Source organism: Amphiprion ocellaris, chromosome 10 (assembly GCF_022539595.1).
Source record: "Amphiprion ocellaris isolate individual 3 ecotype Okinawa chromosome 10, ASM2253959v1, whole genome shotgun sequence".
NCBI classification, from domain to species: domain Eukaryota; kingdom Metazoa; phylum Chordata; class Actinopteri; family Pomacentridae; genus Amphiprion; species Amphiprion ocellaris.
The window spans coordinates 36,709,269-36,723,249 of NC_072775.1; the positions used below are offsets into that span (position 1 = coordinate 36,709,269).

The following is a 13,981-nucleotide window of genomic DNA, read 5'->3' on the forward strand; positions in this document are numbered from 1 at the left end:
TCTCTCACCAACTCTCTAGAAAGTTCACAGCGACTCTCCCTCTACACAGCCACCATGTTTAGAAAGACTTCTTCTACTTCCGGTTTCAAGGCAGACAAAAGCAGTGGATTAGACTAGATTCGCGTTAGCCCCGCCCACCGACTTTGACGGGCGAGGTTGACAGATAAAATAAATTCATGATCCACTACAACACAAGGACCATGAAATAATTAATTAAATCGTGAAATAATGAAATATGTTTTTTACTTAAAATAATTGTTATTTTAATAAATTAATGACATATTTAATAACACATTTATGTATTTAATTCCAATTTTAATTAATTAATGACATATTTAATTCCAATTTTAACTAATTAATGACATATTTAATTATTTAATGATATATTTATTTAATAACACATTTAAGTATTTAATTCCAATTTTAATTAATTAATGACATATTTAATTCCAATTTTAATTAATTAATGAAATATTTAATTCCAATTTTAATTAATTAATGACATATTTAATTAATTATTTAATGATGTATTTATTTATTTAATTTTGGCACTTTTAGTCCTCCACAGTGCTGCTCTCATCACTTCTTCCATGATCGTGTTTGTGTGTGTGGCCGCAGGGGGCGCAGTCAGCTCGTTTAAACCTTTAAAGTTCCACGAAGAACAAGTGTTGCGTAAAGATGGCGCATCGTGGTGGTTATGGAACAGAGCTGAGCTCCGGTCGTCTTTAGTTCCGTCTCCGCTGCTTTCTGCCGGTTCGTGTCGCTCTGTTCCTGCCAGGAGGAGGATGGCTCACCGCTACCTGCGACTGTCAGCCGGCTGCAGGAGCCTGTTCCGGCTGCTGCTGCCGCTGTCCGGCGCTCCGACCAGGCAGGTAGGTGGAGGACGAGCTAACAGGCTAGCATGCTAACCTTGACAGACACCATAACAACCCGAAAACAGAGCTGCCAGTGCTCCCAGTGCTCTCAGAGCTCCAACACAGAAAATGCGGTGTTTTCCAGGCTCAGGGTTTCTGCAGGGCATTAAATTGATTTTGTTAAAACTAAGGCCTTAAATGGCATTAAAAATCGTTAAATTTGATTTTCAGTGGGATTAAAAATTCTTTCTGCAGTTTTACAGAAAAATATTTGAAAATAATAATATATAATTATAGACTGCGATTCGTCAGATATGTGCATCTGCGTAAACATGCCGAAGCGTTGCGATAATTGTTCCAGCCGGTCAGGTACAATTGCCGTAAAACTGGATGTTTTTAAAGTGGCCGGCAGGCTGGACCAGGAGAGCTGGGAAATGGGGAAACGCATATTCCAGCAAAAATGGTGTCAGAGAATGACTACAGCCTGTGGGTGGTCAGGGTGGTTTCCAGATTCAGAAATGGTGAAATGTAGGGACAATTTTCATATAAAAATCATTTACAAAAAAACAAACCCGTGTAGTTTGTTGGGATTGCAGAATTAAAGCTGCTTTTATTTAAGTTATTAACCCTCCTGTTGTCTTCATTTACAGGCGCCAAAAAATACTGTCCTTGTCTAAAAAAAATCCAAAATTTCAGCTAAAAAATTACCCAAATTTCAGAAAATTTGCAAAACCTGCAGGAAGAAAATTCCAATAATTCCTAAAAGTTTCCCTTAAAAGTTGTCTTTAAAAATACCCCAAATTTGGCCAGAAAATTCTTGTAAATATTTTTTTAAAAATGAGTCAAAATCTACCAGAAAAATCCTAAAAATATCTAAAGTGATTACATATAGATCAGTAAAACTGATAATATTTTTTAAAGAACATTCACAAATAAATCTACCAAAATCCATTGAAATTTGCTGGATTTTGGTTGATTTTTTTGCAAATGTTCTTAAAGAAACATTTATTTTTAACATTTATTTTTTTCCACCAAAAAAAAATTCAAAAACTTCCTGAAAATGTGGACATCAGAAGTGTCACTGTGAAAATATATTTCTTTCCACATTTTCAAAGTTTAGAACGGGTCAATTTGACCTGGACGACAGGAAGGTTTAAACAGTTGAAGAAAAATCGATTATCAGAATACGTGGAGATGAATTTAATAGTTGATAACTAATGGATTAATCAGTGCAGTGACTAAATACAGTCAGATCCATAAATATCTGGACACTGACAGCTTTCATCGCCTGGGCTCTGATCTCCACAGTCTGGATCTAAATGGAACAATCCAGATGTTCTCTAAGTTCAGACTTCCAGCTTTAATCTGAGTATTTCCATCCTCACCAGGTGACCAGTGGAGGAGCTACAACACAATCTAGATGTTCTCCACCTTTATAAGAACCACAAGTCACTGGATGAACTATCATAGTCATAAATCACATAGTCACTTTGAACATTTGGTTTCCTGAAGTGTGGAACCCATAGATATCTCCAGGGTTTGGTTCCTGGTGATGTTCTACCAGACCTACTGTTGCTGTCTTCACTTCCTGCTGGTTTTAGAACATTCCACTCTCTGGTTTCTTTGGCATTCTGCTTCAGGTCATCGTCCATCTGCCACCATAAAGCTCTGAAGCATCTGACTGAAGATGATCGTATTTATTATCTGTATTAAATAAGCACTGAACGTGGAGCTGTGAGGGTTAAACTCCGTGTCTCTGGACTGCCAGCTGCTCACCTGTACCTGTTCACTTGCTGTCGTTCAGAAAGCTGGAGTCGTCAGTCAGCTGTTCAGTAGGAGTTTACTGGAGATCCGGTGATGTTTGTCAGTCAGGGGATGTCTTGTCTGTGTTGTCAGGTGATGGCTTCAACCACGGCTGGGCAGGTAGTGAGTGGGCGGAGCCTGCTGACTGACCTGCTGGGAGCCTGCAGGAGTCTGAGTTCCAGACCTCCCAAAGGTACAGAACGGTTCTAAATGTGTAACGTTCTCCAAAGTACTCTCTGCTCTTCACCTCCTCAAACTGCTGCTGTGAAGTCCAACTCTTCTTCTACCGCCTGCTCGCAGCGAGCAGCTTGCCGTTAACAGCTAACAGCGAGCAGCTAACAGCGAGCAGCTAGCAGTTAACACCTAGCAGCTAGCAGTTAACACCTAACAGCGAGCAGCTAACAGCTAGCAGTTAGCAGTTAACACCTAGCAGCGAGCAGCTAGCAGTCAGCAGCTTGCCGTTAACAGCTAACAGCGAGCAGCTAGCAGTTAACACCTAACAGCGAGCAGCTAGCAGCTAACAGCTAGCAGTTAGCAGTTAACACCTAGCAGCGAGCAGCTAGCAGTCAACAGCTAGCAGTCAGCAGCTTGCCGTTAACAGCTAACAGCGAGCAGCTAGCAGCTAGCAGCTACCTGTTCTCAGCCTCAGGGTTCAGTCCTCTCACATGTTTCTGCTTTCTTCAGGTTTTGAGAAATATTTTCCAGACAGTCAGAAAACTCCAAAAGACAGCGAAGCTGAAGCTGCACCCAAAGGTAGGACCCTGACCACACCTGACCACACCTCCTGACACCTGCTGACTTCATTCCAGTGCTTCTGTAGAACCTGTTTTTGGTTTAGAGCTGATCGATGATCTTCTGTCTCAGAATCTAGACCTGCCAATAGTCAGAAGGCCTCAGGGAGGTCTTCGGGAGGAGGAGGAGGAGGGAAGAGAGGAGGCCGTAAGGAGGACTCTCACTGGTACAGCCGCCTGCAGAAGGTCAGTCTCCTCTTCCAGCGGTTCCACCTGGTTGCTACCTGTCCAGGTGTGACTCAGCTCTCCCCTGCTCTGCCAGGTGGACCAGTGTTGTGTGGAGGTGTAGACAGGTGATCCTCAGCTGGGGTTTGTTTCAGGGCGACGTTCCCTGGGACGACAAGGAGTTCCGGATGTACTTCCTGTGCGGACTGGCCTTCTGGATCAGCGTCTCCTACTACTTCTTCTTCCGGGACGGAGGCCGAGAGGTCACCTGGAAGGACTTTGTCAACAACTACCTGGCCAAAGGAGTGGTGAGGAGCACACCCGTAATCTGAAACCAGCAGGTTCTCAGTAGATGTTGTAAATGTTCTACCTGCAGATTAACAGTCTGAACAAAAACCAACAGAAGCAGCAGCAGGTTAAAGCTCTGTTCCCTGGTTTAGATCACAGGATCTCTGATCCAGAACTACTGAGGAACCAAACACAGCCCAGTTAGCTGCTGGTTCTAGATGATCTGGAACCAGAACTACTGAGGAACCAAACACAGACCAGTTAGCTGCTGGTTCTAGATGATCTGGAACCAGAACTACTGGGGAACCAAACACAGACCAGATAGCTGCTGGTTCTAGATGATCCAGATGGTTGTTGAGCTGCTGATTGTAAAGTTTAAACTCCACTTTCACTCTGAGCTAAAAGCAGAAACACGACGACGTCTTTGACATCAGGCAGTCTGGGAGTCGACTGGTTCTGTCTGAGCTCAGTCTGGAGTCAACTGGTTCTGTCTGAGCTCAGTTTGTGGTTCTTTCTGCTGTGTTTGTGTGGTTTTCTAGTTTTGTGTCTGTAGTTTGATCAGATTGATGTGTTGAGAGTCGGTTGGACTGCCGGTAAATGTTCAGTAACGTTAAATAAATCCCTCCTCATGGACCCGCCGGTTAACACTTTCCATTCATTATCTATGTGAAACACCTGCATTGTTTCTGGTAGCTTCGTGTTATGTTCCCCGCCAGCTGCAGCTCATTAGAATGACGTATTCTGGACCTCAACGTTCTGTTGAAGCTCTGAACCAGCCAGTGGTGAACTACAGCGAGTTTCTTTCCCACCTCAGATGTTTTCAGAAATACTTTCACTGAACTGGCTTCGTTGTAAAAGAGAAAGTTTGAATCTGCCGTGTTGGTAAGAGGCACCTGGTGGGTCTTTAGTGACATGTCTAGCAGACATGCCATGTTGGCATATAGAAACGGTGCTGTGGGCGTGAACCTTCTGCATCAGACTGGACCAGTCCAACGCTGTAGAAAAACGGGGGTGTTCTCAGGTGGTCTGTTCCTTCTGCTGCCACAAACAATGGAAACATCCTGGAAGCTGCTTTTCACTTTGACAGGAACATTGGAGGTAAAGAGCTACCAGAACACCTGCAGAACGTTCTTTTAGATGAGCTGATCCACCATAACACCTGCAAAATGTTCCTTTAGATGAGCTGGTCCACCAGAACACCTGCAGAATGTTCCTTTAGACCAGCTCGTCCACCAGAACACCTGCAGAGCGTTCCTTTATATGAGCTGGTCCACCAGAACACCTGCAGAGCGTTCCTTTATACGAGCTGGTCCACCAGAACACCTGCAGAACGTTCCTTCAGCCTTGTGACTCGGTGGGTTTGCTGTTTCAGGTGGACCGGTTGGAGGTGGTGAACAAGCGCTACGTTAAAGTGGTGTTCTCTCCAGGGAAGACACCGGTGGATGGGGTGAGTCCACTCCGTCCTCTAAACATGGTGCTCGGTTCTCCGGTTCTCTGGGTCTTGGTTCTAAAGGATTCCTGCTCCTTGTGTCCTGCAGCAGTACGTGTGGTTCAACATCGGCAGCGTGGACACGTTTGAGAGGAACCTGGAGACAGCTCAGTACGAGCTCGGCATCGAGGGGGAGAACCGGCTGCCGGTGGTTTATTCCACCGAAAGCGACGGGTGAGCAGCGCCTGCTTCCTACTTCCTGGTTCCTACTTCCTCTTCTACTGATGTTTGTGCTTCTCCCACAGGACGTTCCTACTGAGCATGCTCCCCACTGTGCTAATCATTGGCTTCCTGCTGTTCATGCTGCGGCGAGGCCCAGCGGGGGCGGGTCGGCCTGGCAGGGGCATGGGCGGGCTGTTCAGCGTCAGCGAGACCACGGCCAAGATCCTGAAAGACGAGATCGACGTCAAATTCAAAGACGTGGCGGGCTGCGAGGAGGCCAAGCTGGAGATCATGGAGTTCGTCAACTTCCTGAAGAACCCCAAACAGTACCAGGACCTGGGCGCCAAGATCCCCAAGGTGAGAGGGGGCAGGGCCAAGATGCCCAGGGTGAGAGGGGGCGGGGCCAAGATCCCCAAGGTGAGAACACAGGGCTACAAGGGGAGGGTCATGAAACTGATGGGAGTGTCGGTGAGAGTGTACTTTGTGTAACAAATGTGTACTTTGAGTAATGAGTGTGTACTTTGTATTACAGAGTGTTTGTTGCATCCACAGGGAGCCATCCTGACCGGTCCTCCTGGAACTGGAAAAACTCTTCTGGCCAAAGCGACAGCCGGCGAAGCAAACGTTCCGTTCATCACCGTCAACGGATCAGAGTTCCTCGAGATGTTCGTGGGCGTCGGCCCCGCCAGGGTGAGAACACCTGACACCTGCAGGAGCAGAAAAGGAGACAAGAGAGGGAGGAGGTAGAGAAGGAGATGTAGAAGAAGGTGCAGGAGGAGGTGTAGAAGGAGGTATAAGAGGAGGTGCAGCAGTGCATGCTGATGTTCTTACCTGTGCAGGTGAGGGACCTGTTCGTCATGGCGAGGAAGAACGCTCCCTGCATCCTGTTCATCGATGAGATTGACGCTGTGGGCAGGAAGAGGGGGCGGGGCAACTTTGGCGGTCAGAGCGAGCAGGAGAACACGCTGAACCAGCTGCTGGTGGAGATGGACGGTGGGTTCACCGCCGATCGATCACACCTATTGATGAGGCCCGAGGTCTCACTGCTGTCTGTCCCACAGGCTTTAACACGGCCACCAATGTGGTGGTTCTGGCTGGAACCAACCGACCCGACATCCTGGACCCGGCGCTGATGAGGCCTGGACGCTTCGACAGACAGATCTACATTGGTGAGACTCCAACAGAGGGAAGATGGGTCCTCTATGGACTTCAAGGACCTGGAAGTCTCCGGTTCTGAATGTGCTAAGTGAGACTAAACATAAAGACTGGAACCCAAAAAGGAGAACGTCCCCTGGAGAAAGTTCTAGAGTAGACCTACCGACAACTGGAGAAAGTTCTAGAGTATACCTAGTAGGTCTACTCTAGAACTTTGTCCAGAGGACATTCTCCTTTATGGACTTCAAGGACCTGGAACTCTGGAAATATTCCCAGTGTGAAGGTAGACTTCTTGGGGCACCAGCGTTAAAGAACCCATCAGGACTGGTTTGTAGAAGTGACTTGGTCAGATTGATGGAGTTTGAAGTCACATGATTTTCTGCCCTCAGGTCCTCCTGACATCAAAGGACGAGCGTCCATCTTTAAAGTCCACCTGCGTCCTCTGAAGCTGCGGACTGACATGGACAAAGACTCCCTGGCCAAGAAGATGGCCGCCCTCACACCTGGATTCTCAGGTAAACTCATATTTCTTCGTGTTGTTTATCCTTTATGAACCTTTTCTCCTGTGGTGAAGCTACAGCGTTTACAGAAACTGGTAGGGGTGTTCATAAACTGATTAGAAATGTGTCTACCAGGAGGACTCCATCGGTCTCTGGTAGAATATATTTATTTAAATGTGTAATCAGTTATTGACTGATGACTGATGTTAAACCTGTGGGTTTTCCTCCCTGTTCTCTGCCTCTCAGGTGCAGACATCGCTAATGTTTGTAACGAGGCGGCTCTGATCGCTGCTCGACACCTTTCAGACGCCATCAACCAGAAGCACTTTGAGCAGGCCATCGAGAGGGTCATCGGAGGTAAGATCCCAGACCTGGACCACGAAACCAGACCTGGACCACGAAACCAGACCTGAACCATGAAACCAGACCTGGACAACTAAACCAGTCCAGACCTGGACCAGACCAGACCTGGACCGTGAAACCAGTCCACACCTGGACCAGACCTGAACCATGAAACCAGTCGAGACCTGGACCATGATACCAGACCTGGACCATGAAACCAATCCAGACCTGAACCATGATACCAGACCCGGACCTGTTGTTCAGCTGCTACCCTTAGGTTACCACAAATAATTAATAGACCCTCGTCCATCTTGAAGTCCAGATCAGAGTCCAGCTTGGGCCCCAAACAGGACCAGGTTTTACTGTGCTCCGTATTTGAAAAGTTTTAGATCGAAGTCCAAAATATTTGGGTCTGTTTACAGATCTGGGTACAGGACTACGATCTGGATCTGTCTTCAATAGGCTGGTCCAGGTGGTCTCTGGTCCAGGTGGACTCTGGTCCAGGTGGACTCTGGTCCAGGTCCAGGTGGACTATGGGTCCAGGTCAGGTGGACTCTGGGTCCAGGTCAGGTGGACTCTGGTCGAGGTGGACTCTGGTCCTGGTCCAGGTGGACTCTGGTCCAGATCAGGTGGACTCTGGTCCAGATCAGGTGGACTCTGGTCCAGGGTGAATAACTGTTGTCTGTCCTGGTGCTGCAGGTCTGGAAAAGAAGACTCAGGTTCTGCAGCCGGAGGAGAAGAAGACGGTGGCGTATCACGAGGCCGGTCATGCCGTGGCCGGGTGGTTCCTGGAGCACGCCGACCCTCTGCTGAAGGTTTCTGACACCGAGCACATGAACACCTATTAGATCCTGAATGCAGTCTGGGGTGGGTTCAGACCAGCTGGTCCCACTGAGGGCCATCAGACAGGTGATGTTGTCGTTACCTGTGCAGGTGTCCATCATCCCCAGAGGAAAGGGGCTGGGCTATGCTCAGTACCTGCCCAAGGAGCAGTACCTGTACACCAAGGAGCAGCTGCTGGACCGCATGTGCATGACCCTGGGGGGACGAGTCTCCGAGGAGATCTTCTTTGGACGGATCACCACCGGAGCTCAGGACGACCTCCGCAAGGTCACCCAGAGCGCCTACGCACAGGTCAGAGGTCACCCAGGTCAGAGGTCAGCAGGTCAGAGGTTACCCAGAACACCTAAGCACAGGTCAGAGGTCAGCAGGTCAGAGGTTAGCAGGTCAGAGGTTACCCAGAACGCCTAAGCACAGGTCAGAGGTCAGCAGGTCAGAGGTTAGCAGGTCAGAGGGGGACCTGAGGGACGAAGACCTTAGATGTGGAAAATCAACAAGCATTAGATTGGTGCGAGTGACTGGTCTGTTCAGTTCCTGGTCTGTTCAGGTTCTGGTCTGTTCAGGTTCTGGTCTCATGTTCTCCTGCAGATCGTTCAGTTCGGCATGAATGCAAAGGTGGGTCAGGTGTCGTTCGACCTCCCCCGGCAGGGTGAGATGGTTCTGGAGAAACCGTACAGCGAGGCCACGGCTCGGCTGATCGACACCGAGGTCAGAACCCTGATCAGCGAGGCCTACCAGAGAACCCAGCAGCTGCTGAACAACAAGAAGGCTGAGGTGGAGAAGGTACCGAGACCCGGCGGTGTTTTAGGAACCATTCATGTTCCAGACAGACAGAGAGGAGCTGGTTCTAGATCAGACGTCTAGCTGGGGCCATGAAGGAACCAGCATTAGTACAGTTTCTCTTTGTTCTGTTCTACACTTCTGTTCTCATGAATTGGAACCAGTTCTCTTAGGGTGCTTTCACACCTGTTAGTCCGCTAGAGTGGTTCGTTTGGACCCAAAAGTTGTTACAATGTTGCTATTTTCAACTGGTTCGGTTCGCATTCACACCAGTGTTTTCGCAGTTGAACCTACTCCAATTAATGTTATATCTCCCCCCAGTCGTTTGGCGGCGCTGTTTACAAAACAAGGCGTTTACGATGACGTAGGTGTACGCTGATTGGCGCAGCATGTGAAGAGGGAAAAATCCCGGAAAAAAACAACAAGCTGTGTTTATTTCATGGACCACGGTTTATTCGTAAACAATGAACTATGCTCTCCTGTTCGTTCTTGTTGCCATATATTCGTGTTATTGCTTTATGCAGCAAGCACAAATACTGCTGTTGTTTCAGCATGAAGCGCGCATTCGGTACGAGAACATTATACAGTCGTTTTTGGCACGGAGAAGACGCATTGCAAGACGTTATCGGAGAAAGCGGGCTAGCGCAAGTTTTTTTGCGCCTCCCAAAATTCCCTGTGCAGGTTGCTACGGAAGCTCCCGTAGACCAAAAAGTCTGCTGCGCCATCAAGCCGGTCCGAATGGAGACAGGTTTGTGTTCTCACCAGGAGTGAACCGAACTGAAGTTCACATAGAAGCGGACCGAGACCACCTCCCGAAAGTGGTCTCGGTGCGGTTCGTTAGTCCGAACCAAAAAAATCTGGTATGCTTTCACATCAGCCCAAACGAACCGTACTTGCAGGTGTTGCGGACTCCAGTCCGCTTTAAGCGGACTAAAAGACATAGGTGTGAAAGCACCCTTACTGAGGGGTGGAACATGTTGATAAAAATCTCTGCCCAGTAGAACCGTGCTCTGAAACAATCAGCCAGCTCAGACCTTCAGTCTGCTTCCACAGGAGCAACAAGAAGCTGCTCTGGTTTAAAGAACCCTGAGAAGAACTTCATCACATGTTAAAATCTTTAGAACAGTTCTGACTAAATGGAAGTTTAGACAAGTCTGTACGTACAAGAACACTCAGAACACAAGAATGCTGTGATCTAGAACACGCTCTGACTTGTAGAATCAAGTCTTTGTTCTTGGTTAGTCATGGATGTTCTATGCAAAGTCCTGATCCTGTCTTCTGGGGGTTCTCTAGGTGGCACAGCGGCTGCTGGAGAAGGAGGTTCTGGATAAGAACGACATGGTGGAGCTGCTTGGAAAACGTCCGTTTGCAGAGAAGTCGACGTATGAAGAGTTTGTGGAGGGAACCGGAGGCGAGGAGGAGGACACGACCCTGCCGGAGGGTCTGAAGGACTGGAACCAGGAGAGGAAGGACAAGGAGGAGACCCAGGAGGAACAGGTGGCCCGTCAGATCTCTGGGGGAATGCCCTTCTAGAACCCTCTGCTGAATGTCTGCATTCTACAGACATCCAACACCGACCCATCTCTCCAAAATAGATCAGATTTGAAGTCACAATCACTTACAAGGTCTAGAACCTTCTCACTGAATAAACATTAGAGCTCTGCTCTTAGAACCAAGTTCTAGACCACAAGCGTCACCATAAAGTCCTGCATGTTCTGCTGGATTCTGGACGGTATGGTCAACCTAAACCATGACCGGCCCTGACACCTCTAGAACCTGCTGTATCTGGAGTTCTATCATCAACAAGGTGTAGAACCCCGAGAACTCTCCTAGAACCTTTTCTGTCTAAACTTCCAACTTTCTCCTCCGTCACTTCAGCTCTGACCTTAAGGAGCAACTGCAGAGCCTTCAGAGAACAGTTGGAGAACCTTTCTGTGGATTGAGATTTAAAGCACCTCTAGAACCCTTCAGACATGTTGATGAGTTCTAGAGTCTACATTTTATACAGAACTGTTCCCTGCTGTAGAACCCTGACCCACTGACGAACCTGGAGAACCACATCCTCTCTTTTAGAACTATGGTAGTTCTAAGAGGTTTCTATCCATTGGGACAACAAACCTGAATCAGGCAAATGTTCCAGATGGGTTCTACATAGATTCTGGCTCACATGCTTCTGGAATGTGTAACTAGATCTGTTCTCCTTCAACAATAAGTCTCCTGGAGCTGTTCTCTCCATAGAACTCTAGAACCTCCCCTACACTGGAACAACCCTTCAAAAAAGTCAGGTTCTATCCCATATATCCTCCAGTCAAACCCGTACAACCCAGACAGCGTCCTCTGGAACACTGAGCTCTGAACCACCTCAGACATTCTACAGTATTTGTGTGATTAAATGAATTTTCTGATCTTTAAACTTTGGTTCCACACAGGGTTCTGGATTTTTCACAGAGCTCACAGGTGATTTTAAAGCTTTGCTCTGTTCTACGATCTACAACTTAGAACCCTTTTCAGACCCAGTACTGTTTGATGTAGTTGGCAGCTTTTGGTTCTATGTTTGATGTTCTACTGGCCGCTTCTGCTACATCTAATCTTCAACATGGTTCTGAGCCCTTAAAGAACCCACCCATGGAGTTCTGAAGAGTTCTCCCCAAAGACTGGTTCTCTGCCGGGGTCAGAACCGTTCAGGAACATTTGTAAATATGTAGAACTACTCATCCAAGCAGAACGATAATGGAGAGGTTCAGCTGAAAACCTGCAACGTTCTGTTTAGAACCCGGAGCTTTCAGCAGAACTCAGACATATCTACACATGTGGAACAAACGGAACATGATGAGAACCTTCTCACAGATTTATTGATCTGAAACTGGTCTCGTTGTTCTGTTTCATTAGTGAATGAAATTAATCAAACTTTGCGAGAATGTTAGTTCCGTCAGAACGAGTCTTCATCATCATCACAGCTGTGACCGTGGTAACTGCGCTGCAAAGACGACGTCCCAGTCTGTGCTGATCAGATATTGATTAGTGATCGACCGGTTGTTGCTAGCCTGCTGTAAACATGTAATAATGAAAATCAATAACGTGTATATGTGTTTCAGGATCACAGCTAATAAACTGTCACAAAATCAATCAATAACCCGTCAATCATTTCAAGATAAAGAACTTATCAGATCACAGATGGAATAAAAAGTCATTTAAAGTTCAGAGATATACAGGTGAGAAATGTTCTGCTGATCAGTAACATCTACTGACAGACCAATACATGTCCAATCAATCTGATCAATAACGTAACAGATCAATACAGCACATCCAATCGATCTGATCAATAACATCTACAGACAGATCAATACATGTCCAATTGAGCTGATCAATAACATGTAACAGATCAATACATGTCCAATTGATCTGATCAATAACATGTAACAGATCAATATATGTCCAATCGATCTGATCAATAATGTAACAACACGTCCAATCGATCTGATCAATAACGTAACTGATCAATAACGTAACAGATCAATGCAACACGTCCCATTGAGCTGATCAATAACGTAACAGATCAATGCAACGCGTCCAATTGATGTGATCAATAACATGTAACAGATCAATATAACGTCCAATTGATATGATCAATAACATAACAGATCAATACAACATGTCCAATCAATCTGATCAATAACGTACCAAAACAACACGTCCAATCGATCTGATCAATAACATGTAACAGATCAATACAACACGTCCAATCGATCTGATCGATAATATGTAACAGATCAATACAGCACATCCAATCGATCTGATCAATAACATCTACAGACAGATCAATACATGTCCAATTGAGCTGATCAATAACATGTAACAGATCAATACATGTCCAATTGATCTGATCAATAACATGTAACAGATCAATATATGTCCAATCGATCTGATCAATAATGTAACAACACGTCCAATCGATCTGATCAATAACGTAACTGATCAATAACGTAACAGATCAATGCAACACGTCCCATTGAGCTGATCAATAACGTAACAGATCAATGCAACGCGTCCAATTGATGTGATCAATAACATGTAACAGATCAATATAACGTCCAATTGATATGATCAATAACATAACAGATCAATACAACATGTCCAATCAATCTGATCAATAACGTACCAAAACAACACGTCCAATCGATCTGATCAATAACATGTAACAGATCAATACAACACGTCCAATCGATCTGATCGATAATATGTAACAGATCAATACAACACGTCCAATCGATCTGATCAACAACGTAACAGATCAATACAACACGTCCAATTGATAGTCAATAATGTAACAGATCAATACAACACGTCCAATTGATCTGATCAATAACGTAAGAGATCAATACAACACGTCCAATTGATCTGATCAATAATGTAACAGATCAATACAACACGTCCCATTGAGCTGATCAATAACATGTAACAGATCAATACAACACGTCCAATTGATCTGATCAATAACATGTAACAGATCAATACAACACATCCAATTGATCTGATCAATAACATGTAACAGATCAATACAACACGTCGAATTGATATGATCAATAACATGTAACAGATCAAAACAACATGTCCAATTGAGCTGATCAATAACATGTAACAGATCAATACAACACGTCCAATTGATCTGATCAATAACATGTAACAAATCAATACAACACATCCAAGTGAGCTGATCAATAACGTAACAGATCAATACAACACGTCCAATTGATATGATCAATAACGTAACAGATCAATACAACACGTCCAATTGATATGATCAATAATGTA

General features: G+C 45.9%; 1 protein-coding gene across 1 annotated transcript; it reads left to right on the forward strand.

Annotated features, from left to right (window-relative positions):
• Positions 1 to 653: 653 nt before the first annotated feature.
• LOC111568786 (AFG3-like AAA ATPase 2) lies at positions 654 to 12,295 on the forward strand. Its single transcript, XM_023270592.3, has 17 exons — positions 654 to 872; positions 2,751 to 2,850; positions 3,342 to 3,410; positions 3,522 to 3,634; positions 3,769 to 3,921; positions 5,274 to 5,348; positions 5,440 to 5,564; positions 5,636 to 5,909; positions 6,105 to 6,242; positions 6,392 to 6,545; positions 6,614 to 6,721; positions 7,097 to 7,222; positions 7,454 to 7,564; positions 8,249 to 8,364; positions 8,483 to 8,683; positions 8,978 to 9,172; positions 10,463 to 12,295. The coding sequence occupies exons 1-17, from the start codon at positions 786 to 788 to the stop codon at positions 10,700 to 10,702; spliced, it is 2,385 nt and encodes a 794-aa protein (XP_023126360.2). The 5' UTR covers positions 654 to 785; the 3' UTR covers positions 10,703 to 12,295.
• Positions 12,296 to 13,981: the final 1,686 nt, after the last annotated feature.

Excerpts from the sequence above, each read along its gene's own strand:
- LOC111568786 (XM_023270592.3), top strand. The coding sequence starts at position 786 with ATGGCTCACCGCTACCTGCGACTGTCAGCCGGCTGCAGGAGCCTGTTC. Across the intron at positions 873-2,750 it reads CCGGCGCTCCGACCAGGCAG|GTGATGGCTTCAACCACGGC; the intron begins GTAGGTGGAGGA and ends CTGTGTTGTCAG. Across the intron at positions 7,223-7,453 it reads CCTCACACCTGGATTCTCAG|GTGCAGACATCGCTAATGTT; the intron begins GTAAACTCATAT and ends TCTGCCTCTCAG.